The sequence below is a fragment of the Globicephala melas genome, chromosome 21 (assembly GCF_963455315.2).
Source record: "Globicephala melas chromosome 21, mGloMel1.2, whole genome shotgun sequence".
Taxonomy (NCBI): Eukaryota; Metazoa; Chordata; class Mammalia; order Artiodactyla; family Delphinidae; genus Globicephala; species Globicephala melas.
Genome location: NC_083334.1, coordinates 21,628,514 through 21,656,180, shown reverse-complemented (window position 1 = coordinate 21,656,180; position 27,667 = coordinate 21,628,514). Strand labels below are relative to the sequence as shown.

At 42.4% G+C, this 27,667-nt stretch overlaps 1 protein-coding gene and 1 long non-coding RNA gene across 3 annotated transcripts in view; one reads left to right on the top strand and one right to left on the bottom strand.

The window, feature by feature from the left end:
* MFHAS1 (multifunctional ROCO family signaling regulator 1) overlaps positions 1-26,977 on the top strand; it is a 116,418-nt gene extending 89,441 nt beyond the window's left edge. The window contains exons 2-4 of one of the 2 annotated variants that reach the window (XR_011377138.1): positions 8,080-8,206; positions 19,476-19,585; positions 24,243-26,977. Coding sequence is in view for 1 of the 2 variants with exons in the window: in XM_070044642.1 (XP_069900743.1) it covers positions 8,080-8,206; positions 24,243-24,276 (161 nt within the window). In the remaining variant the exon portion in view is untranslated. The remainder of the gene's footprint in view (positions 1-8,079; positions 8,207-19,475; positions 19,586-24,242) is intronic. The other variant, XM_070044642.1, reaches the window with a different exon arrangement.
* The window catches only part of LOC138842492 (uncharacterized), a 91,349-nt gene continuing 69,410 nt past the window's right edge, over positions 5,729-27,667 (bottom strand). The window contains exons 2-3 of the long non-coding RNA XR_011377140.1: positions 10,934-11,065; positions 5,729-7,799 (exon numbers count right to left, since the gene is read on the bottom strand). This is a non-coding gene — a long non-coding RNA (uncharacterized lncRNA). The remainder of the gene's footprint in view (positions 7,800-10,933; positions 11,066-27,667) is intronic.

Here is a 27,667-nt window from a genome sequence, read left to right as displayed (position 1 = left end):
CCTGTTCTCCCAGCACCACTTACTGAAGTGACTGTCTTTTCTCCATTGTATATTCTTGCCTCCTTTGTCATGGATTAGTTGATCATAGATGTGTAGGTTTATTTCTGGGCTTTCTGTGCTGTTCCACTGATCTATATTTCTGTTTTTGTGCCAGTACCATACTGTTTTGATGACTGTAGCTTGGTAGTATAGTCTGAAGTCAGGGAGCCTGATTCCTCCAGCTCCGTTTTTCTTTCTCAAGATGACTTTGGCTATTCGAGGTCTTTTGTGCTTCCATACAAATTGTAAACTTTTTTGTTCTAGTTTCTGTAAAAAATGGCATTGGTAATTTGCTAAGTATTGCATAGACTGACTTCTGATAAAAATCTGTTTTCAATAGCAAGCACATGTTATTTCACCATTGTTGTTTTTTTTAGTGGAAATGTCTACCATACAGATGGCTTTCTTACCACATAACCCACTCTGGAAAAGACGTGGACACCCCTGTTTATCTTTTCAAAAGAGCAGTTCATCACGTTGGCCTCCAGGGCCTTTGCGCTGGGCTCCTTTCTCTCTTTTTTACATTCTTTTTTATAATTAATTTATTTTTATTATTTATTTATTTTTGGCTACGTTGGGTCTTCGTTGCTGCACGCGGGCTTTCTCTAGTTGCGGTGAGTGGGAGCTACTCTGTTGTGGTGCGTGAGATTCTCATTGTGGTGGCTTCTCGTTGTGGAGCACTGGCTCTAGGCACACGGGTTTCAGTAGTTATGGCATGTGGGCTCAGTAGCTGTGACACATGGGCTTAGTTGCTCCACAGCATGTGGGATCTTCCTGGACCAGGGTTCGAACCCATGTCCCCTGCATTGGAAGGAGGATTCTTTTTTTTTTTTTTTTTTTTTTTGCGGTACGCGGGCCTCTCACTGCTGTGGCGTCTCCCGTCGCGGAGCACAGGCTCCAGACGTGCAGGCTCAGCAGCCATGGCTCACAGGCCCAGCTGCCCCGTGGCACACGGGATCCTCCCGGACCGGGGCACCAACCCGCGTCCCCCACATTGGCAGGCAGACTCTCAACCACTGTGCCACGAGGGAAGCCCAGAAGGCGGATTCTTAACCACTGGACCACCGAGGAAGTCCCTCCTTTCTCTTTTTTATCTTTTATCCCGTCTCCGTTGTTACTTTGCTTGTCCACTCAGCAGAGTTGAGCACAGCTGGTCACTCCCTTTTCTTGAAGGAGTTTGGTTTCCTTTGTGAAGCCACGTTCTTCCTGTTCTCCTTCTGCCTCCTTGGCAGTTCCTGGCTGGCCTCTCTCCTTTTCAGCCTCTAAACTTTCAGTGCTCTAAACTTGGAGCACCCCAGGCTGTTTCCTTTTTCTTCTTTATCTATCTACTCAATTTCCTGGGTGATGTCATTCACTTGTAAGCCTTTCCAGATCATGTGTTTGCTGATTCCTCCCAAATCTCTACCTCCAGTCTTAACCTTTTCCTGCAAATCCAGAACTGAATGTGTAATTCCACAATTAATATCTATCACCCTGTTGTCTAACAGTCAGATCTAACTTGGCCAAAACAGAACTCCTAATTTCTCCCCTTCCCACTAACAGTCTTCTCGCTTAGTCTTGCAAGTAGTACCACCAGCTGCCGTCTTCCCACACCAAAGGTTTGGAATTATCCTTGGTTCGTCTCTGCATCTTACCTCCACATCCAATTCACTGGCAAGTCCTGCTGACCGTCTATGAAACAGAACGCCAGTCTCTCCAGACCAGGCCTCCACCACCTCTCACCCGGGCTCCTCTGTGAGCCTTCTTATGGCTTCCTTGCCTTCATTTTGCCATCCCACACAGCAGCCAGAGGGATCCTTAGATCAGATGTCATTACTCCATTCAAAACCTTCCATATGGCTCCGCACCACTTAGAATCAAAACCAAACATTTTCCCCTGTCTGCAGAGTCCATGATCTGGGCCTCGCTGTCTTGCCTCTTCGTCTTGTCCCGTTTCCCCTTCACCCCATGATCTAGATTCTTCTCTGGGCAGCCAAGCATCTTCCTACTTTCATGACTTTGCATTAGCGGTTTCCTCTGCCTGGAATGTTCTTCCCATGGCTTGCTTCTCTTTGTCGTTCAGCTTTCAGCATAAACGTCACCTCCTCAGAGAGGCATCCTGGGCAACCCAGTCGCTCCCTATCTCATTAGCCTGTTTTAATAATCTGTGTAACAAGTTTTTAATAAGTTATGTAGTTTGTTCCTTACTAATCTTCCTTCTAGACCGTAAGCGCCACGAAATCAGGGGTCTTCGTGTACCTTATTCGCTGCTGTTCTCTCAGAGTCTGTGGTGCTGTCTCACATTAGTTGGTGTTTGTTATGTACCTGTTAAATGAATGAGTGAACTCAGTGGCAGAACCAGGCCTAGGACATAAGATTTTCCTCTTTCGTTTCACATCTAATTTATACCAGGATGTCTTTTGCCAGTAAAGTTATCCTAGCTCCAAGTTATTGATATCTCCTGTTTACTTAAAGGCTATGGTAAAATTTCCAAAAACAATTCCAAAGCCAAATTACCTTTAATCCATTTTGATTTTAAATTTACCTTTAAACTTCACCTTTCACTTCAATATGTTGGAAAATACCACATTCAATGACATTTTATGACCTATATCCTTTGGTTTTTAAACTTAAAATTGTTTCCATTTATTGCAAGTGACTATTATAAAATGGTACTTTAAGACACTTTTATAAGTTGGGAAGCTCACACTTCCATAGTTGTGCATAATTTTTACCTCTGTGAAAACAATGTTGGCCAGAGATGGGCCCAGTCCCGGTCTCGGAGATGGAAGGACCAGATCTGTTTGTGCTCTTGACACAGGCTCACTGTGCTACTTCCTGCACATCAGTTTCTCTTCTAAAAAAAGTCATAATTCATAGTCACAAAATGGATTTTTTTAAAAAAACAGGACTACCAAAAAGTACAACCTAGTCTATTGATTTTATTTCTTTGGAACAGCAGCCAAGCTGGAGCTGCCCAACCCTGGGCCTGAGGGAGGTGCTGTGCTGAAGCTCAGCCGTGGGGACCGGCCCCTAAGACGGCATGAGGTGGCCAGGTCTGCAAATGTCGGTTTTGTGGGAACCAGTAGGTACTGAGAGATCTGTTCTGCTCCCTTTTCTCACACTCTCAAGTGTGCACAGTGGTGCATTTTTCTTATTTTTTATTCAGGTGTACTTGATTTACAGTATTATGTTAGTTTCAGGTGTACAGCACAGTGATTCATTTTTGCAGATTATACTCCATTATACGTTATTATGAGATAATGGCTATAATTCCTTGGGCTATACGGTATATCCTTGTTGCTTATCTATTTTCTGTATAGTACTTTGTATCTGTTAATCCCCTACTCCTAAACTGTCCCTCTTCCCCTTTGGTAACCACTAGTTTGTTTTCTGCGAGTCTGTTTCTGTTCTGCTGTATACATTTGTATTATTTTTTAGATTCCACATATAAATGGTATCATACAGTATTTGTTTTTCTCTCTCTGACTTATTTCACTAGACGTAATATTCTCTAGGTCCATCCATGTTGCTGCAAATGGTAATATTCCATTATATGTATATACCACATCTTCATTATCCAGTTGTCTGTTGATGGGCACTTGGGTTGCTTCCATATCTTGGCCATTGTAAATAGTGCTGCTGTAAACACTGGGGTGCATGTATCTTTTCAAATTGGTGTTTTCATTTTTTCCCAGATACATACCCAGGAGTGGAATTGCTGGATCCCATGGTAGTTCTATTCTTAATTTTTTGAGGAACCTCCCATACTGTTTTCCATAGTGGCTGCACTAACTTACATTCACAGTGTTTACCTCTCCTTTGTATATACTTTCTGGCCTTTGTTTTGTTTTAAGACAAGATGTCCTTTTATCTCTGTCTGGCGTTCGTCTTCATATAAAAGGGACCGTGGAGTTCTCCCATCTTTGCTGCCTTTGATAACTCGGTGGGCTTGCAAAGTGGGAGCCTTCCTGCTCCTCAGGTTCTGAGGATGCTGCCTTTGCCCTGAGGGGATGTGGGAAACATGCGTTTGTGTATCATTGCATTTCATCCAGAGTCACACTTAAAAGACAGCAGTGAACTTTGCGGGGTGGAGAAGTGAGCTTCAGAATATTCAAGCTGAAAGAGGCCTTGAAGAAATCTGGATAATTCCTTATTTAATAGAATCTATATAATTGCTTGTTTTAATTTCCAGACCACTTCTGCTGTTTTGAGGGATGTTCATAACTCAGATCTTTACCCTGGATCAGGAAGTGGGTTTTATTTGTACTGAAAAGACATGTTTTAGGCTTTTAATATCGTGGTTTGGGTCGTCAGAGTGATACATTTTTAGTATTTTGCATAATGTGCCCAGTATTTGTGAATTCTGATGATTAGCAGAAAAAGACCAGCCATTTCACTTATCTCCTGTAGTTTAAAAATAAATCGTAATAAAACTTGGTGTTCTATTCTTCCACAGGGGAAAAACAGCTAATGAGCGTTCACTAGCATTTTAATGCCAGAAATCTTGAGACAGAGTGATTAAGTAAGAATAGCTTTTCATAACTTTAATAGGCACAGGGAGACTGTGTAGTGGCCTAATACAGCCTCAGTAGATGCGGTGGTCTGTTCATCCAGCCAAGTTTCTGCTACTTCAGGAAGACTGTGTAAAAACCGCACATGAATAGAGAATATCCAACAGAGGAGAAAGCATCAGCATTTAAAGCTGGCATCTCCCTTCAGTGTGAAGCATTCTTAGCCTTTTTTTTTTAATTGATTCAAGCATAAGAATAAACAAATAACCTCAGGACCATTTAATCTTGAATGACCCATTTCACTCCACATCCAGTTGTGTTCCTTATCAGTTTATGTTTCTAATGAGAACATACTTTCAAATTTACTTTCTACACAGAAATATTGGTCTCATAATTTTTAATGACTACAGAGAATTCTGTCTTCTGAATTGTGTCACAGGTTTTAATCATTTCCCCTTTGTTGAATATTTGAGAGGGTTACTAAGTTTTCACTGTGTTATGAATAGTGTTGCTATGAGCAATCATTGTATAATTTTTGTAAGAAAGGCCCACTTCCTTGAAGCGAATTCCTAAAAATGGAAATATACCAGGTCACATGAATATTTCTCCTTCCTCTATTGGTAACATTTTCTATAAATATAACATTTTTTTTTGCAGCTGCCACCAACTTTGGAATTTATCTTTTTTATTAGCGTTTGCTAGTGATGACTGATGTGTCATCACTAAATGACTGATTTAGTGATGACTACATTCCCCACATTTCCAGGTCTTTTCCAGTCCTGGAAATCAGTCGTTCTCTAGCATCACATAACTTCCTAGGGGGCATCCACTGCACAGTACCATAGTTCTTTTTTTTGTGGACTTGACTTTCTCCAGTGCCGAAGCCCTCCACATCACAGGCCTTGCTTTAGACTGCTGTATCCCTGCAGCTCCTCACACAGTAACATCTCCCTAATTAGGTGCTCAACCAATAGCCTGTGCTTTAGTTTGAAAATCAAGTTTGTGTTACGGAAATCGGAGCCAATTAGCTTCTATTTTAGTCGCCAACACGTTAGGAACCACTATTCGTGTTACTGATAAGATAGTTTTTTTTTTTTTTTTTTTTTGAGAGGAAAAATCCGTTTCTCTTACTTTCTTAATTTAGCAACTGGGCACGTTTCCGAAATCCTCAGAATCTGGCCCCAAGCAGTAGCTTGTCGGAGTGCACGCATGTCTTGGAGCTCGTGAACTGTTCTGTTTCTTGCTCATCTGCACAGCACCAAGTGAATTTTTCGTATGCATGAAATTTCTCAGTGCCTTCGACTTTCCTGCTGTTTCAATGGCTGGCAGTGCTGCTAGGGGTACGGCCCACACAAAACCAGTTCCCTGGACCTGGGTGATTCTGGGCATCTGGGGCAGGGTGGGGGGCGCTAAAGCTCTTGGTTTAATAGAAATTGATAGCCAATGCTTAATAGTCAACTGTAAATTATTTCCGGTTCTCTGGCAAAACCTACACTATTCCCAGCAAGGAAGCCAGCGGTGCAGGAACGGGAGCCTGGGGTCGTGGCTTGACATCTACATTTGTTATCCTGGGCCCTCAGGCACTTGCAGGAAGGAGGAGCAGAGGCCTGTGTGAAATTGCCACCAGGAGAGAGTTCTTGGGGGAAGCCAGAGATTCCCAGTCTGGGTTCAAGCCTTGGGGGTAATCTTGGGACAGAAAGTAGAAACTGAAAGTATCAGGTGAGGAAGCAGTGGAGGGCGGTCCGGACTGGGGGTGTTAACAGGTCTGGGTGGTTCAGAGCATTCTCTTGGTGCAGTTCTAGCCCCATGGTAGGCGGTGGGTTTAAAGCTCTCTGTGGGACTCCGAGCAAATCTGTTAAACTCAGAGACCTTCTGACTTGTAAAGTGGTATTTGGACTGGATGACTTCCAAGTCTCAGTCTGGTGCAACATGCTCTTACTTTGGTTCATTTTATGACTTCGAGAGCATTTAATGTTGACGTTTTTAATTTGCCTTTTTATATTTTGAGATCTTTTCCTAGCTGGTGTTGGAGCAGAATTCTGATACCCATGTATCCATGATACAAGCTAATGATGCTAAATTAACTTTTGCAGTCATTCGGTGTTTACATTAGTTTGGTTAAGGAACTCAAATTACATTTGGTTTGTATTCTGCAAAGCCATATAAAATTGTTCAAACCAGGAAACAGCTGTCTTTCATAAAAGTACAAAGATGTCAATGGTTAGTTCATTACTCAATAATAGCATTTTTGGATTACTTTTCTAGGAAAGATGTGTTCTGGAGTAAAGAAGCAGTCCCCACTTTGGGGGGACGGGTATCAGAGGGTGGCAGCAAAAGGTAAGGGCCCCAGAGATGGGTTCCCAAGGTCACAGCCCGCGTCTGCCCCTTGCTAGCCTTGACTCTGGGTACATCACATAACCTCCCTGAACGTTAGCTTCCTCATTTGCAAAGTGAGGATAAACCTTATAGTAACATTGTGAGGATGAAATGAGATGTACACTTAAAGCTGTCCATTCAGTGCTGGCACATGGGCACGCTCTATCGATGTGAGTTCGCTGAAGGTGAGACGTTTAGATACACGGCATTTGCAGTCAAAGGATTTTTTTGTATCCTCACATGAATGGCATATACTTTGGGGTCCCCAGAATTTCCAATCAGTAATACAAGTGATGGCTGTTGATGTTTTATTTCCAGTAGCATCTTTCCCCAGTTGGCAGATGTTTTGGTTTCATTTATTTACTTTCTAGGTATAAGTAGGGGAATTTAGGCAATAATGCACCATTGTCCACCAAAAGCTGTTTTTTGAATTTTCTGAGCAAGAGCTGGCCATGAGAACAGAGAAAGGGCAGAGGGTGCTACTGGGTAAGCGGACAGTGGGGAGGAAAGCAAGAAACGGAAGGCATCACTGCTCTTGGGGATTTGATGATCTGGTTGGAGAGATCGTATCTGGGGCAGGCAGAGTACGCAGGTATCCTTTGGGGTGACTTACTAGCTCCCATTACTCATAAGAGAGCATTGTGTTGGTCCTTTACAAATCCGCACACATACCTACCCAGGAAATCCTCTTGCCAGCATGAACCAGCCTGTTTACCTTGATAACACACCTTTAGTCAGCTGCATTTCCAGATCATTAATACGGGGCTTTGTTGCAAGGCTGCTGTGAATTCCATCTGCCCCCATCCTCATTATGAACACCTCCTTGGCAGCCCTGCTTCTCCGGGCTCGAGGGATCCTGGTGACGTCTAGATAAAGATCTCTGGAGCCCATCTGGGGAAAGGAAGGTGAGGAAAAGAGTGGCAGATGCTTTGTCCGGAACGGTAGCCTTCCTGCCATCACCATTAGAATGTTCTCCACAGTGATGCAGATGAGCCAGTGAGAGCAGAGCCAGTTCTGCTCTGGTTGCACATTTGTTCTCTGATTCCACTGTCTGCAGACCCTTTCCGTCGTCCTCACTACCTGCCCTGCTCCCTGTTTCCTCTACCCCCTCTCTAAGGTGGCCTCATTTTTGAAGGCAAATCTCACTAATGCATATTTCTCTCTCCTGCAGGGGAGTTGCTGAGTCAGCCCAGACCAGAAGGCGTGGCAGAGATCATTTGCCCCAAGAATGGCAGCGAGCGAGTGAATGTTGCCTTGGTTTACCCACCCACACCAACTGTGATCAGCCCATGTTCCAAGTGAGTTCTGAACCCGCAGCCCCTGTCCCTCACTCCTGAGAACAAAAATCCAGGTTAAAGTACCTTTCATCAAACCTGGAAATGCTCCCCCAGGGCAGACCTAGTTATCTGGGCAACAGCAAAACTATGGCTTATACAGCAAACTAGGAACTTTCATTTTTTGTTATTTGTGATGTTTTTTTTTTTTTACTTTTGCTGATAAAAGAACATTTTAAAACAGCTTTTTTGAGATTTTGTTCACATATTATACAGCTCACTTGTTTAAAGTGTATGATTCATTGTTTTTTAGTATATTTGCAGGTATATGTAACCAAAAAGAGCGATTTTTTTTTTTTTGATAGAGAGTCATCATTCTGTCATTGTAGTATGAAGTGGGCCCTCATTTTAGAAAACAGCGAGGGCTCATTAAATAAGAAAAGCTGGCAGAAAATCTGTAGCAGATCCTTTTTTCTTGTGGGTCTCTGATTCTCTATCAGTCCTCGACAATCAGAAGCTGTGTGGTTTTTTCCCACCTTCCCCAAAATGGACTTAAAGACACAGAATGTACCCATGTGAACTAACTTTTGGATACAAGGTTAGCTTAGCATTAAACTCAGATGATAAACTTAGGTTAAACTCGTCTGTTTGGTTTCTTCTGTAGTGTTAAGAACTGAACAGGCCACTTTAGACTGAGATGAAATACCTTTCTACTGCAAATCTTGAAAAGCAGTAAGTAGTCCCTGGTCCTCTGGGTGATATCAACAAAGTATTCATGAAGGAGACTTCAAGCATTTTTCTTGCTAGTTGACCACATAGAATATTTTTTCCATATCTAAGCTTTGTATAGGGATGTTGGAAAGTTCGTATTTGAGAATGGTGACCTGTTACGGCCTCTTGAGAAACTTGCTGTCAGGCTGCATTCCTGAGAGTTTGTGTGATAGGAACTTATGTCTCCGACCCTCCAAGTATCAGCTTTCCTGCCCTTGATATGCTGTCTGCAGAGCAAGGGTCTGCTGGGGATTTCTCATTCATTAGCCAGCTGTCCCTTTTCTCCAAACTGGGTGACTCATCAGACAGAACATCCCTAATCCGTCTTTGCTGCAAAATGTCACTGAACACCCAAGGGAAAGTCTTTTCTCATGCTCTTCTATTCAGAATGCTTTTTAAGGTTAACTTATCACTAATATATGACCCTATGACATTGTGAAACCTTGAAATGCTTCTTAGGATTACCCAGTAACTAAATATGAACCAGAACATTCCCCTGTCCTGAGCATACCAAACATCAGAAATGTTACCATTCTCTGAATTGGTATACACTGGTGCCTTTCTTACACATAGGGTAAGGATAAAGGGATATGATAAAAAACAGGGTCTGGAACGGAGGGAAACAATTGTGCAATAGGCTTTGCAGGGGTGTAGATTTTCCTGAGCCAGGAGAGACGGTAACCTATTGTTTTGCCATAGCCACGTGGCATTTAATAGACGAGATAGAGGTTGGAGTTAAAATATCCACTTGCACGAGAAACCACAGTGGCGCCGAGCCAGAGTTAGTGTCTTCTCACCGGCTTCTGTTGTACTGCCACAGAACGACATTTACACCAAGCTGCAGAAATGCTATCAGCTCCGCTCTCTTCCAGTTTATCATACCTGAAATGAACGAGCAGCTTTAAAGCCCTGGGTAATCAGAGCCACATGACCTGAGACTTCTAGATGCTGGAGGGGATACCTTTAGGGACTGAACTGCTTTTGACCCAGCTCTGTGAACAGGTTTATTTTGAAATGGATTTTTAAGAAAAGGTCTCATACAGTGGATGGCAGATTTAGAGGGTAACTCTCAATTCTAAATGAAGGAATATCCTTGAGAACAAAATGGAAACAAACAGTCAGGCCCTGCACAGCCCAGTGGAATCTCTAATTTACAAGTGGATGGCAATGTATTGGAAGTGGGATTTGGGGATCGATGAGGAAAGCTGTCCCAGGAGGTGGTCGTTAGGTCCAGACAGCTTGGGTCTGAGCCTGAGAGCTTCTGAGAGTTAGACTTAGGGTCTCAGCGGACAGTAGAAATTGGTAGGCCGGAGTTATTGCCCTGGTTTTGCAACTCCAGCCCCAGTTAACTTAGGCAAGTCACTAGGGAGTGACCTTTTACTGCTCTCTCCTCCTCTAAAATGTAGGTCGATGGTCAAGATCAGACTTTCTTCATCAGGCACGTGTGTATCAGAATTTCCAGGGCCAGGCACTAGTCTTTAAGAAAACGAGTCACTCAGATGATTGTCATGTGTGTGCCAGACATTCTGCTCGTTGAGATCCCCTCCAGGGCTCCCAGGCCAGTGAGTCTCATCTTCAGGAGAATTCTTAATAATTCTGCCAGGACGATAGGCGGCAACCAGAGCCATCCCAGGAAAACCAGAATAATCACCCTACTCTTAGGTCATTGATCCAGATCTTACAGTGGTTTTAAAAGGCGTCCCAAGCTCTTCGTTGACCAGTTTACCCCTCTCCTTTGTAGGTCAAATGAGACTTGTCATTAACGGCCTGCCTTTGACCATGTGTAAAATAATGGTGCTACTATGAGCTTTATAAGGAAAAACCATTGATGACTGTTATTTGATTGGATCTTCCTTATGAATTCCAAGCTTCTCTATTTCTCATTTTTTAAAATTTCGAGGTGTGTTATTCACCTACAGACAGAGAATAAAGAGCAAGTAGTGATTTTTTTTAAAAAAGTGACTTATTCTCCTAACTCACCTTGGATGATGGTGAAGTCTCTGCCAGCGTTCCACGGGGAAGAGGTTACACGAAGTGAATGAAATGCCTAGCCTTCGGCACCTCGCTCTCCAAGGAGAAACGTATCAACTGAGTGACTTCTTGGTCCCTTGGCTGATACCAGATAGAAATACGAGTCATTTCCATACTTTGGCAATCCTGGGCTGATTTTCAAGGATATTTGCCTTGGAGATGAGATGAAAATTCGTCTAGTAGCAGATTTGCTGGGTTGCTTTGAAAAATTCTGACCTCCTTAAGGATATGGATTCTGTCTGATAAACATTTTTTTAAAGTTTGGTATACTTTCATACCATCAAACTTACCCATTCAGCGATGGTTCCTATATTTACAGAGTTGTGCAGCTGTCACCACAATCTCATTTTAGAACATTTTCATCAAAGAGAAATTTCATGCCCATGCCCACCTGCAGTCACTGTGTCTAATACAATACCTAGTTCCATGCAGAAAATAAATAATTTTTAGTGCCACTTTCAGGAATGGTTTTGCTCCCTGGTGTGTTGGTATTAAACAGATTTGTGAGTTTTAAGGAAATTCGTACAAACACTTGTTATCCTTGGCCCAGTGCAGTCTGAAGGCAGTGGAGTGACGTGTACCCCTGCTGCCAGCCCCCTGTTTACTGAACAGTAGAAGGGAAATGGAGTTTCTTGGAGGGAAATCAGCCTCCTTCAGAACTCTACCTATACCTAAAGTACAGGTAGCAATTTTTAAAAACAAAGACTTAGTTGTTAAGAGCAGTTTTAGGTTCACAGTAAAATCGAGCAGAAGGTACAGAAAGACCCCATCTACCCCCTGCCCTGGCCACACACAGCCTCCCCAACCAGACTGGAACATTTGTCACAGGTGATGAACCTACACTGACACCTTGTTATCACCCGAAGCCCACGCTTTACATTAGGGTTCACACTTGATGTTGTACGTTTCATGGGTTTGGACAAATACAGAATGACATGTATCTACCATTACAGTATCTTATACAATATTTTCATTGCCCTAAAAAATCCTCTGCATTCCCCCTCTTTATCCCTCCCTCCCCTCTTCCCTCTTAACCCTTGGCACCCACTGATCTTCCTTTTTTTAGCTTTATTGGGATGTAATTGACAGATAAGTAAGATATTTAAAGTGTACACTGTGGTAATTTGATATCCGTATGCACTGTGAAAGGATTCCCACCATGTAGTTAATTAACACATCCATCTGTCACGTATTTATCCTTCAGAACTTCTGAGCAGCAGCCTAAGTGACCTTTAATATAGACAGGGATACTGAGCCTTGGACTTTAGGGATCATAAAGGGCAAAAATATACTTTCAGTGGGAAAAGCAAAGCAGGTACAATAGAAGGATTTTTTTTTCATTAAAAAATTATTTGTGAATTCCTGTCTCATCCTGTTGCTTTACAGGTTGAGACACTTTAAAATTTCAGCTCAGAAGGGAAGTGTGAACTTCTTTGGGCAAATTGCAGCTTGCTATTTGCCTTTCATTTGTAGATAACTTATGGACTATTTCTTTCTCATTTCCAAAGAGATTTTCCTCCTTTACCAGTTAAAATATATATTCTGAAAAACTGCCACTTGACTCAATTTGTCTACTGATTTTCATTTAAAAGACATGATTCAGAAGGTTAGCTATGAAAATGTTTTACCTTAAGAAATACTGGAGATACATACAGTGGGTGGGGACAAGATGGCGGAGTAGAAGGACGTGAGCTCACCGCCTCTCATGAAAACAACAAATCACAACTAACTACTGAACAACTATCAATAAAAAAATGATGGAACCTACCAAAAAAGATCCTACATCCAAAGACAGAAGAAACCACAACAGCACAGTAGGAGCTGTGCAATCACGATAAAATCAAATCCCATACCTGCCAGGTGGGCAAACCACCAACTGGAACATAACTGTATCATAGAGGTTCTCCCACAGGAGTGAGAGTTCTGAACCCCACATCAGGCTCCCCAGCCTGGGGGTCTGGTTTCAGGAGGAGGAGCCCCCAGAGCATCTGGCTTTGAAGGCCAGTGGGATTTGATCACAGGAATTCCACAGGACTGGGGGAAACAGAAACTCCAGTCCTGGAGAGTGCACACAAGGCCTCATGTGCACTAGGACCCAGGGGAAAAAGCAGTGACCTCACAAGAGCCTGGGCCAAACCTATCTGCTGGTATTGGAGGGTCTCCTACTGGTGGGGGGAGGGGGGAAGACTTTGGCTCACTGTGGGGACAAAGACACTGGTGGCGGTAGTTCTGGGGAGTACTCATTGGTGCAAGTCCTCCTGGAGGCTGCCATTTTCTCACCAAGACCTGGCCCCAGCCACCAGCCTGTAGGCTCCAGTGCTGGGAGGCCTCAAGTCAGACAAGCATCAGGGTGGGAACACAGCCCCACCCATCAGCAGACAGGCTGCCTCAAGTCTTCCTGAGCCCACAGCTGCCCACTAAACACACCCCTTGACAGGGCCCTGCCCACCAGAGGGACAAGACCCAGCTCCACCCACAAGTGGGCAGAAACTAGTCCCTCCCACCAGGAAGCCTGCACAAGCCCCTTAGATCAGTCTCATCCACCAGGGGGCAGACAGCAGAAGCCAAGAAGAACTACAACTCTGCAGCCTATGGAATGGAAACCACAATGACAGAAAGTTAGACAAAATGAGCCAGCAGAGGAATATGTCCCAGACGAAGGAACAAGATAAAACCTCAAAAGAACAACTAAGTGAATTGGAGATAAGCAACCTAACTGAAAAATAATTCAGAGTAATGATGGTAAAGATGATCCAAGATCTTGGAAAAAGAACGGAAGCATACATCGAGAAGATACAAGAAATGTTTAACAAAGAGCTAGAAGATCTAAATAACAAACAAACATAGATGAACAATACAATAACTGAAATGAAAAATACACTAGAAAGAATCAATAGAACAAATGAGGCAGACGAACGGATAAGTGAGCTGGAAGACAGAATGGTGGAAATCACTGCTGTGGACAAGAATAAAGAAAAAAGAGTGAAAAGAAATAAGGACAATCTAAGAGAACTCTGGGACACCATTAAACACACCAACACTCACATTATAGGGGTCCCAGAAGGAGAAGAGAGAGAGAAAGGACCTGAGAAAATATCTAAGGAGATAGTAGCTGAAAACTTCCCTAACATGGGAAAGGAAACAGTCACCCAAGTCCAGGAAGCACAGAGAGTCCCAGGCAGCATAAACCCAAGGAGGAACACACAAAGGCACATAGTAACCAAACTGACAAAAATTAAAGACAAAGAGAAAAAATTAAAAGCAACAAGGGAAAAGCAACAAAACATATAAGGGAATTCCCATAGGTAATCAGCTGATTTCTCAGCAGAAACTGCAGGCCAGAAGGGAATGGCATGATATATTTAAAGTGATGAAAGGGAAGAACCTACAACCAGGAATACTCTATCCAGCAAGGCTCTCATTCAGATTTGACGTAGAAATCAGAAGCTTTACAGACAAGCAAAAGCTAAGAGATTTCAGCACCACCAGACCAGCTTTGCAACAAATGCTAAAGGAACTTCTCTAAGTGGAAAAGAAAAGGCCACAACTAGAAACAAGAAAATTACAAATGGAACATCTCACTGGTAAAGGCAAACATTACAGTAAAGGTAGCAAGTCATCCACACACAAAATGATATGAAAGCCAGCAGTCGTGAAAAGAGAATACAAATGCAGGATATCAGAAATGCATTTGAAATTAAAAGACCAGCAACTTAAAACAATCCTGTTTTTATATAGATTGCTGTATTAAAACCTCATAGTAACCACAAACCAAAAATCTACAATAGATGCACACACAAAAAAGAATAAGGAATCCAAACACAACAGTAAAGTTAGTCATCAAATCACAAGAGAAGAGAACAAAAGAGGAAAGAAAAAAGACCTACAAAAACAAACCCAAAACAATTAATAAAATGGCAATAAGAACCTACATATCAATAATTGCCTTAAACGTAAACAGACTAAATGCTCCAACCAAAAGACATGGACTGGCTGAATGGATACAAAAACAAGACTTGTATATATGCTGTCTACAAGTGACCCACTTCAGATCTAGGGACACATACAGACTGAAAGTGAGGGGAATGAAAAAGGCAAATGGAAATCAAAAGAAAGCTGGAGTAGCAATGCTCATATCAAACAAAATAGACTTTAAAATAAAAACTGTCCCAAGAGACAAGGAAGGACACCACATAATGATGAAGGGATCAATCCAAAAAGAAGATATAACAATTGTAAATATAAACGCACGCAGCATAGGAGCACCTCAATATATAAGGCAAATACTAACAGCCATAAAAGGAGAAATCAACAGTAACACGATAATAGTGGCAGATTTTAACACACCACTTTCATCAATGGACAGATCATCCAGACAGAAAATCAGTAAGGAAACACAGGCCTTAAATGACACATTAGACCAGACAGACTTATTGATATTTATATCCATCCAAATGCAGCAGAATACACATTCTTTTCCAGTGCACATGGAACATTCTTGAGGATTGATCATATGCTGGGCCACAAATCAAGCCTCTGTAAATTTAAGAAAACTGAAATCATATCAAGCATCTTTTCCAAACACAATGTTAGAAATCAACTACAAGGAAAAAACTGTAAAAAGCACAAATACGTGGAGGCTAAACAATATGATACTAAACAACCAATGGATCACTGAAGAAATCAAAGACAAAATCAAAAAAATACCTAGAGACAAATGACAACAAAAGCATGACAATCCAAAACCTATGGGGCACAGCAAAAGCAGTTCTAAGAGGGAAGTTTATTGCAATACAATCTTACTCAATCTCAGAATCTTACAATCTTACAATCTCAGAAAACAAGAAAAATCTCAAACAACCTAACCTTACACCTAAGGCAGCCAAAGAAAGAACAAACAAAACCCAAAGTTAGCAGAAGGAAAGAGATCATAAAAATCAGAGCAGAAATAAATGAAATAGAGAGGAAGAACACAATTGAAAAAAAAACAGTAGAAAAAATAAATAAAAACCAGTGAAACTAAAAGCTCATTCTTTGAAAAGATAAAATTGATAAACCTAAACAAAATTGATAAAAAAAGGCAGAGGAACTCAAATCAATAAAATTAGAAATGAAAAAGGAGATGTTACAGCTGACACCACAGAAATACAAAGGATCATAAGAGACTACTACAAGCAACTACATGCCAATAAAATGGACAACCTGGAAGAAATGGACAAATTCTTAGAAAGATACAATCCCCCAAGACTGAACCAGGAAGAAAAAGAAAATATGAACAGACCAATCACAAGTACTGAAATTGAAACTGTGATTGAAAAACTCCCAACAAACAGTCCAGGACCTGATGGCCTCACAGGTGAATTCTATCAAACATTTAGAGAAGAGTTAACACTTATCCTTCCAAAACTCTTCCAAAAATTTGCAGAGGAAGGAACACTCCCAAACTCATTCTATGAGGCCACTATCACCCTGATACCAAAACCAGATAAAGATACCACAAAAAAAGAGAAAATTACAAGCCAATATCACTGATGAACACAGACACAAAAATCCTCAACAAAACACTAGCAAACCGAATCCAACAATGCATTAAAAGGATCATATACCATGATCGATACATCGTGATACTACATAGAAAATCCTAAAGATGCTACTAGAAAACTACTAGAGCTCATCAATGAATTTGGTAAAGTTGCATGAAATACACAGAAATCTCTTGCATTCCTATACACTAACAACAAAAGATGAGAAAGAGAAATTAAGGGAAAAATCTCATTTATCGTCCCATCAAAAAGAATAAAATACCTAGGAATAAACCTACCTAAGGAGGCAAAAGACCTGTACTCAGAAAACTATAAGACACTGATGAAAGAAATCAAAGACGACACAAACAGATGGAGAGATATACCATGTTATTGGATTGGAAGAATCAATATTATCAAAATGACTATACTACCCAAAGCAATCTACAGATTCAATGCAATCCCTATCAAATTACCAATGGCATTTTTCACGGAATTAGAACAAAAAATTTTACAAACTGTATGGAAACACAAAAGGCCCCAAATAGCCAAAGCAATCCTGAGAAAGAAAAACAGAGCTGGGGGAATCAGTTCCCTGACTTCAGATTATACTACAAAGCTACAGTAATCAAAACAGTATGGTGCTGGTGCTGAAACAGAAATACAGATCAATGGAACAGGATAGAAAGCCCAGAAATAAAACCACACACCTATGGTCAATTAATCTATGACAGAAGAGACAAGACTACACAATGCAGAAAAGACAGCCTCTTCAATAAGTGGTGCTGGGAAAACTGGACAGCTACATGTAAAAGAATGAAATTAAAACATTCTCGAACACCATACACAAAAATAAACCCAAAATGGATTAAAGACCTAAATGTAAGGCTGGATACTATAAAACTCTTAGAGGAAAACATAGGCAGAACACTCTTTGACATAAATCGTAGCAATATCTTTTTGGATCCACCTCCTAGAGTAATGAAAATAAAAATAAACAAATGGAACCTAATTAAACTTAAATGCTTTATCACAGCAAAGGAAACCATAAACAAAACGAAAAGAAACCCCACAGAATGGGAGAAAATATTTGCAAACGATATGACCAACAAGTGATTAATTTCCAAAATTTACAAATAACTCATGTGGCTCAATATCAAAAGAAACAACAACCCAATCAAAAAATGGGCAGAAAACCTAAACCGACATTTCTTCAAAGAAGACATACAGATGACCAAGAGGCACATGAAAAGATGCTCAACATCACTAATTATTAGAGAAATGCACATCAAAACTATAATGAGATATCACCTCACACCAGTCAGAATATGGCCATCATTAAAAAGTCTACGAACAATAAATGCTGGAGAAGGTGTGGAGAAAAGGGAACCCTCCTGCACTGTTGGTAGGAATGTAAATTGGTACAGCCACTATGGACAACAGTACGAAGGTTCCTTAAAAAACTAAAAAGAGCTACCATATGACCCAGCAATCCCACTCCTGGGCATATATCTGGAGAAAACCATGGTTCAAAAGGATACGTGCACCACAATGTTGCAGTGCTGTATACTATAGCCAAGCCATGGAAGCAAACTAAATGTCCATCAACAGATGAATGAATAAAGAAGATGTGCTACATATATACAATGGAATATTACTCAGCCATTAAAAAGAATGAAATAATGCCCTTTGCAGCAACATGGAGGGACCTGGAGTTTATCATATTAAGTGAAGTCAGACAAAGACAAATACATGATATCGCTTATATGTGGAATCTTTAAAAAATGATACAAATGAACTTATTTACGAAACAGAAACAGACTCACAGACATAGAAACCAAACTTATGGTTACCAACGGGGAAAGGTGGGTGGGAGGGATAAATCGGGAGATTGGGGTCGACATATACACACTACTATATTTAAAATAGATAACCAACAAGGACCTACTGTATAGCACAGGGAACTCTATTCAATACTCTCTATTGGTCTGTATGGGGAAAGAATCTAAAACAGGGTGAGTATATGCATATGTATCACAGTTTCACTTTGCTGTACACCTGAAACTAACCCAACACTGTAAATCACCTATGGTCCAATATAAACATTTTTTTAAAAGACACACTGGAATGCAACTTACACTCCCATGTGGCTTCTTAACGGACTGGTCCTTGAACATGCAGGAAACAGAAAAGTATCATTTTTATCTTCTGGCCGTTGCCATTTCTTTTGTGGTGCTACCCTATCTGTCTGTGGAGTGGTGGAACTGAAGAAGGAAGCAAATTCTGATTTTGGCAGGTCATGTGTTACAGAATTAGAAAAAATGGGCTGGTTTGAAAATTGCTGGGCAAAGCTTTCTCCTTTCCAGAAAGTATTACCGATAATAAAGGACAAGGCTCACACTGCATTTCAAACTTGGATTACTGCGTATATACTATAGCGTTCCAATTCAAGTAAGATTCCAGCTACTTACTGTTTGCAAGTATTCTCAAACCCATAGTGATTACTTTGCATAGGAATTTTGGCAGTTACATTGTTATGACATAAGGATATTTAAGACCAACTAAGCCTTTTGTAAAAAGTACAAAGATTCTGTGGCCTTTACCTCACCAAATAAATAGGCAAAGTATGTTTAACTGCACTCAGATTCGTAAGGACTCGATTAAAAAACCTTTTTTTTAAGGAATGGATGAATTTGGCTTAATCCCAATGGAGAATTTTTCACTGATCTCAGAAGTGTAAAACATGAAGGGTGGGGATGGGATGGAATTTCAGAAGTAAAGGAGGCTTAAATGTGGAGGTTGCCTGTGGGGTGTATCACAATGATTTGCATTGATTTGTTTTGTTCTTTGTAAGGAGTAAGAGGGCTCCTTGCCTTGTTGCTTTCACGACTGGGAGGAATAGTGTTTCTTTGATTATTCAGTCTCCCATCAGCCACATTGATACTGGAATTTGTTCCCTCTCTGCTTAGGTATCTCCACACTTTCTTGGACAATTAAGTGGAAAAGATAGTCTTCTTTCCCTTATGCCATCATTTTTACTGTACCCAATCTGTGACTTTAGGAGCACCAATTTTTAAGGGTAAGTCTCTGGGAAGCAGAGAGGGTTTCTTAAATAGGTAAGGGCCTCCTAAGGACTTGGGGAGTTTAGGGAAAAAAAGGGGGAGGATGGGCTTGGGACGAAGAGATTCCATACAGCAGGACATTTTAAGATTACAAATCTTTTACTTATCCAGAATCAAGACATATTGGAGAATTAAAAATAAGAAAACTGCTCAATTCTTTTGCCTAATTTACTATAATGCATATATCAGTCACCTTAGATCCTTTTTGGAAAAAAGTCATTTTAAAAAACTCATTCTAATGTAACGCAAGAATATAACATCAGGAAAAGCTCAAGCTGATTAACACAGCAAACCATTTTTTTAAAATCCTGAGTTTCCCACTTTGTAGCTAATTGACTATTTATTTATTTATTGGCTGCGTTGGGTCTTTGTTGCTGTGTGAGGGCTTTTCTCTGGTTGTGGCGAGCGGTGCACTGGCTTCTCATTGCGGTGGCTTCTCTTGTTGCAGAGCACAGGCTCTAGGTGCACGGGCTTCAGTAGTTGCAGCAAACGGGCTCAGTAGTTGTGGCTCATGGGCTCTAGAACACAGGCTCAGTAGTTGTGGTGCAAGGGCTTAGTTGCTCCGCAGCACGTGGGATCTTCCCGGACCAGGGCTCCAACCCGTGTCCCCTGCATTGGCAGGCGGATTCTTAACCACTGCGCCACCAGGGAAGTCCCAGCAAACAGCTTTTTAAAAGCAGCGTTGGTATTTACTTTCTCAAGGCAGTTTGACAGGCTCTGCAGTTATGCCCTGAGTTTGAATCCGGCTGTGTGTTAGCGCTGTGACAGGTGCAGATCACAGCAGCACTATCTCCTGAGCTCGTTCTGTGCATTTAGACAGTTTCAGGGGAAGCATTTAGCATCATTCCTTACACAGATTAAGTAGCGCTCAATAAATCCAGCTGCTGTTATTTCTATCAGAAATATTAGTATGTACACCATGCATAACATATAAAGGTAATAACAGAAAACAAAATTTCAAAATCCAAATATAGATGCTAGAGTAAAATCCACTCACTGACTTACCTAGGACTGTTTTGCTTATTAATTGAGGTACCGGCGCAAGGCAGGTAGATGTGTGTGCTGAGTAGGCAGGAGAGCATGCTGGCTCACCTTCCCCTCCACCACCACGAAGGGGTCAAGGTGAAGTACATGCAGATCTGTTTATGAGGCCACCTGCAGCTGCTTAGCAGGCAACCAATGTTGCCTGGGTTCCTAAACCCATCAGTGTCCTAAACCCATCTTCCCGGGATAAAGAGATGAGTGGGATCGTTCCTTTCATATTGTAGATGCCAGTGCCCATGTGCCTGGACAAACTCCTTATACCGTGGCAATGGAAGATTGGAGATACATGAGGCCAAGAGATCAGGAAACGACTGCCGGAGAAAAGACAGTTTATTACAGTTCCTTCGGGGAGGGGCACGCCGTGCCCTGGGGCGGGGGCGGGGCTGCGTGGGGAAGCACCTGTGGGCCAGGAGGCGGAGGGGAGGGGCCTGTGCTGTGGTCTCTGCGGGAAGGTACGGGCAAGGCAGGGGAACACATGTAGGATGGGCCAGTTTGGGTAGTTTCTGCGGGCTCTGGGGCACAAAGACAGTCCCGAGTTGTCTGGAGCCTGGCCCTGGTGTGATCAGGGCAGGTGGAGAGTGGCCTGGAGTGTGAGAGCCTGGTCAACGGGGTGGTCAGGCGTGTGGACTCCAGACTCGCTGGTTTGCATGAGAAGCACGCTCGCGTCTGAGTTGTTCACTACGTGTGGGCACTAACTGTTTGACCCTGGGAGGGGCAGTCTCTCCACGGTGGGCAAGGCCGCAGAGGTCAAAGCATCAGAGGACAGAAAAGACCCGCTTAACGTCAATACAACAGGGTGTGGCTTCACTGTCAGCCTGAGCTTCTAAAGAAGCTGAATGCGTTTGCTGCGTCCCAGGAAGAGCAGGCTCCGAAACCTGAGGGGATTCTGGGGCGAGCCCCCCAGCTGACCCCTCCCTTCAGCTGCGGGCCTGTTTCCATCGTCCCACCCGGCTGCTCCCTTGGACATGCCGTGGCTCCACAGCGCACATCTCGTTCCCCTGCCCCGGAGCTCTTCACTGCCCGTGCCTCCTCCCGTCTCTGCGCGTCTGTCCACTCAACCCTTGCCGCTCCCTCTTCCCACGCGCAGTCAGCCTTCCACTGCGACCTGCTACCCCACCTCATCGTGTGTCTTGAATGAGCGAATCTGGCCATGGAACTTTTCTCTTCGGCCCGTGCTTTCCTGTCGGTCCTCCTGTCTCTGCCAAGATCCCTGTCATTGAGTCTCACCTGGCCTCCTCCTCGCTAGTCTTTTTGTCCTTGAAACCAATTGATTTTTCAACATCAGACCCCATCAATTTTCTATTGAAAAGCCTTGACTGGCTTCCTGGTGATTATGGTGCAAGTTCAAAATCCCGGACATGACACACAAGGCTTCCCCAGCAGACCCCAGCCACCCTTCTGACTTGTGACACTCCCTTACTGTGGAGGGGCAGCCACACCTGACCTCTGGCCGGCTCTCGGTCCACAGCTAGCTGCCACCCCTTCTCTCCTACCTGATGAAGGCCCATATTCCCTAAGACTCAGGACATGTGTCACCTCCTCTGAGAAGCCACCCCCAGTCCTTCTAACTGTACTCAGACCGTCTTTCCTTCACATCTCCTTAATACTTCTCATCCACCCCCTTACCGAAATGATCTCAGAGTAGCTTGGCTGTTTTTGCCTGTGCCTTTTTCATCACATCTTATTCCTTATTCATTCAGCAGATCTTTGTTGAGTATTTGCCCTCTACGAGGCATTATGCCAACTGTTGAGGGTAGAGAAATAATATAGATCCGCAAGAATCTAATAGCCTCCTTGAGGAGAATGGGAACCAAAGACACAACCAGAGAAACTTGCGAATGTCTAATTCCAATTAAAATGTGATACCTGCAGCGACAGGTGTATCGACAAAGTCCTGTGGACACAGAGAAGAAAGAACTCTGCCGGACAATCAGGAGAAGCTCCAGGAAGTAGCATTTGAGGTGGATCTTGACAGATGAGGGCGAGTTCGAGATGGAAGAGCAGGGAGAGGTGGGGAGGGTTGGTGATTCCATGGCTCTTCTCTTCCCCTGAGCGCCCACACAAGAAAAATGATATCCACGTGGAAAAACGCTCAAACCAGTTTTCCTTTTTCTCCCTTGAACACTGGAATATTCCCTCTAGGTGCCCTTGATTAAGTATCCTTGTGTTTCTCAGTCTTACTAGCGGCTCAGGGGAGCAGACAGCCAGACACAGCTGCCTGCATTTCTCAAGGTTAGATTCAGTGAGAAAAGCGTAACGCAGCACCTCCCCCCCCCCATGAAGCTGGAACTCACTTCACCAGAGTTAACTGCTTAGTTGGGTTGAGTGTTCACACTGCCATCCTCTTTGCACTTAGATTTATGATGACTTGAGTCTGAGGCAGTTTTCAAAACCTTCTCTACTGGGAAGTTTACTCTATTAATAGGCCTTCCAAAAGTCCATATGCCTCAGTGCCATAGAAATGTGAAACTACCCCTAGGGCCCCAAATATTCCAGCCTTGCTTTTAGCTGTCAAGCATACTTCGGAGTCAAATAACCCTCTTTAAAGGCCTGGCCCTGCTGCCCACTGGTGTGTGCTCTGGGGGAAGTTATTTAACCTATTGGAACCTCAGCTTCTTTCTTGGTGAATGCAGAGCTTACCTGATAGAGTGTTATGAGTTAGGATTAATCAAATAATGCAACATGGCGAACGATGTGATTCCTAGTGTATAGTAAGTACTTAGTAAATGGAAGGTGCGCATTTTTGGTGATGTTATTAATATTATGCTCAGCCATTTCTTATGTGGGCTAGAGAGATGTCTTAGGTAGATACTGAATTATCAGTTTCCAAAAAATCAGACAGCATTAAGACAGATGTGGGGTGGAGGGTGGGAGAAGCAGGTAATAACCCCTTTATGTCTTTGTATGTTTTATTAAGTGTTGTCAAAACACTTTAAAAAATATCATGTCATGTGTCATTATAGGAAAGCTAAAATAAGGGATGGGAGCATTTGACATGTTTTCGTCTAACCCTTTTATCTGAATTGAATGCCACTTGGTTTAATTAGTTGATGATACAGCAGTTTCTTCATTTTATTTTCATCCAACTCCAGCTTTTAGTTTGGCAGTCTATAAGTAAAATCATGCTTTTTAGTCCAGATAGACACTCATTCTCACTTCTTAGTACTGATATATATTCCTACTGGTAGAGGGTTATTTAGTGTGTCTATGTGTGTTTCCTGAAAGGAAGCAGTGCTGTGTTTAGAGTTCAGGATTCTTAATCAGAAATCCAGTTAAGCTGTGAAATTACAATGGAATAGGTAGTTATAGCTAATTCGTCTAGTTTTCTCTTTATGTCTGATCTTAATGCCATAGACAGAAATGTTTGACTAGGTTTCTAGTAAAAAGCCTCTTTCCTTTGTAGGAACATTGGTTGCCTGCATTTACAATTTTATACGGAGCTCTAGAAGTAGACATGAAAATCAGTGGTGCAAAAAAAAAACCAGTATGACTTGCTGTTCTTATCATTGAGAATATCATTTCCTATTTCCTTTGTTCATTTCTGTGCTTTCTTCTCATCTACTCACATAGGAAGAACGTTGGTGAAAAGCACAGAAACCAGTGACTTTTATGGCTGTGGGATTTCCATGGAGAAAAGAGCATCAGAATGCACCTGGACCATCTTTTGTACCCGGCAAACCCTCCACACTCCCTGGCGTGTTCTGTGAATTTGAGTGCATGTGTGTTCAGGGTGCTTTCAGGGAGGAAGCACACCTAGCCTCTAGACAAGGTGGGGAGAGGCGGGGCGGGGCGGGGGGGGGGGAGGATGAGAGAGACTGTGGAGCAAATGTTTTACAACCTGAACCTCAGAACTGTGATCCTCCAAGGAGAGCGCTACTTGAAGAAAAAAAAAAAAAAGTCGAATGGCTTCTCAGGGATTTTATTTTCCGTGCACATATAAGCCATAATTCCAGTACAGGTGGCAGTATTTAGAGCACTCAGATTTCAGTTCTGTTAAATGTGAAAGAGAGATCGACTGACCATTCATTGCTGTTCCGTAACTAGTGTAAAATATGTATATGTTTATCTTTATTTTTATAATATGCAAATACATTTAAATTTATACAGTTTGAAGCTTCTAGAGTTAGTTCACACTGGGTGCAATATTCTGATGAGAACTGTGCCAAGATGGGGCTGATTTCTTATTTTAGTGTAGGACCTTTTGTTTATTCTTTAATTCTTTGCAGATTAAAAAAAAGATACCTATCTCTCTGCCCATGGATTAAGGGTTGGTTCATAGAGTCTGACGATAATCAGCAAGAACTTTAAACATGCATTTCAGGTCAGGCGGTGTCCGTCCTTTTAAATAAAGGTCCCTGCCTGTAACCTGTTGGGCAGGGTAGGAGGATTTTTCCTTTTCTTTGCCCCCACATATCACTAGTGTTGGGCAGAGTCTTCCTTGCTCCGGGCTTTGTGATGACTGTGAGTTGTTACTGGGTGATAGTCTGACGGAGGCCTGGCGATTAAGATTCTTCAGGGGACAGGGATTAAGGGATCCACAAATCCAAGGAAAAGCAGAGTTTTGCAATAGCTTCAGATAACCAGGAGTCAGTTCTGAAGCATGTAAAGAGCTCTGCTAATAAGTCCTTTCTTTTCTGCCCCCAGAAAAGAGTCTGTGAAATTTAGTAGAGCACTCTGAAAGCCTCCACATCTGGTGTAAGACCGGAAGATAGCGAGTTGCCTAACTGGAGAGCATAAGCCCACATTGGTTATTTTATAAATACAGAGCCTCTGATTGGATGGTCTACTGCCAAGAACTAGTAAAACCCTGGTTTTAAAATCTCTGCGAGGTAAAACTTAAAAAGCCAACCAACCAAACTGCTCTCTCTTCTCCTCCTCACCGGGGCCAAACAGCATCTGCTGCAATAGTAACAACATTCTTTGAAGAGTGTGCCTGACTGTTTACATCTGCCTCCTCTGTGTGTTGACTGAAAATGTGTAAAACTGTTTCTCACCCCTGTAAGGCAAGAAAAATGAGTCAGCTGGTATTATTCTTTTACTTCTTCTATAAAGTAGTGACTCTTGGAATGCCACAGTATACGACGTCCCCACGTATTTTTGAAAGAAGTAACAAGCAAGTGGCTGCATTGTGAAAAATCGTGAATAATTTTTGTAGATTATTTTGTGCCCCAGGAGGTAACTTTATTAACTCCAGAACCTCAGTGAAACAAGTATGACTTCTTATAATCATAAAATCAAATGGGATCAGACTAGTTCTGCATTTTAATACTTGAATATGACACCTCAAATTTGCATTTTCTTTTAGAACAGTCACGGGATTCACCTTCTTAATCCTTTTGTCACAGCTCTCCTGTGTGTGTGTGTGTGTGTGTGTGTGTGTGTGTGTAAGTGTAAACTGAATGGTAACATTTAATTGCTTTATGGACCATTGAATTGTTGGGCGTAAATGTTTTTTCAATCGGCACAAACAGTTCCTGAACTGTCAAATTAACCAACTTTGACCAGGAAAAGACTTGTAAATGACTTCAGGCTAACTCCCCAGGGGACCATATTAAATGAAAATAAAAAAGCTCCTTTGGGTGACATACCCTGCAAAGTATGTGCTCTTGTCATGAACATAGATGCCCACATTCTTAATATCTGCTATTTTTGGACAAGTGATGTTTTGTGCTGTCATCTGAACCCTAGAGAAGCAGTATCAGAAGAAAGTTTGGCGTCACATATATTTTAGCAAAAAGGTCATCATGATAGAGGGTCATGTGACCAAAAGCAGCTCCAGAAAAGCTTGAGAACTTGCTTCACGGTTGGGGGAGGGTCAGAGATACAGAAAACATTCTGCTCTATAGGAATTTTCTTCATTTATGCAGGAAATTCCATTTTCTCTTTCAACACCTGGGAAGACTCAGCCGGGGAGGCTGACAGGCAATTCATAAGCACAAGGGGAATCTTTTCCAACCAAGACGTCCCTGCCTCGCAAACAAAAGCCCTCCAAGTTTGTTATGGTTTCTATTCCTGCATCTTGTGGTATCAAAACCACTTCCTGGAATTGTAAAAGCGCTGCCAGAACAAATGTTTTTCCCTCTTGCAAGAAAAAACGACAGTGCTTGTATTTCACACTTGTGCACTGGACTCTCTTGAATGAATAAAATGGAAAGGGTTTGGTGTCATTCCTGATGAGGTGTGTGTTCTCTTTCATGCCACAGTTTGTGAATTGTAATTGTGGTTTCCTATTTAATTGTCATAACCAGGCAGAAATTTAAAAAAAAAAAAAGTTTAATAAAAACACAAAGAAATGGTTAAGCAGTTATATTTCCAGAGTTGAGTTATTTCTGTCTGTTTTTGTTTGTTTTGGTTTTATCAGTTAGGAACTCACTACATTCCATTTTTAGTTCTGAAGGCACTTTTGAGCCACAGGAGGTAGATGGCGGCAGCTCTGGTTGTGGACTGAGCTCCCAGGAAGGAAACGAATGAATCTGTTTCATACTCTGCCTCCACCTTCAGGCTGGAGATTCAGGTCTTGAATATCGACCGTCTCTTAAATCAGAACCTTTTTTCAGCGATCTATGTTCCTATCAAAGCTTATAAAATTATGATTGGTTTGCAAGTTCCCTCCTCCTGGCCTTTCTTTGCCCCGGGGAAGGGGTGGGGTCTGTATTTGCTGGCTGAAGGGGCTGACCCTTGGGTACCGATTCCTGCCCCACCCCCACCCCAGCGTTTTGTTTGTTTGTTTGTTGTTGTTTCTAAAGGACTGTTGAGATAAGGATAAGGAAAGGAAAAGCATGTGGCTGCTTCTTGCAGAGGTAACAGCCTCTGGGGAAGGACCTGGTGCAGACGAGCCCTGCCCTGAGGCGCTGGGGCATTGGGGACACGGAAGAAAGGGCCCCCTCCACGAGGAGGGGCCTCATTGTGAGACTCCTGAGAAGGTAGGTGGGGCCCCTGTGTGCTCTGAATCCATGTCTCCCTCTGCCAGTGGAAAAGCTGAAACCACGTGCTGA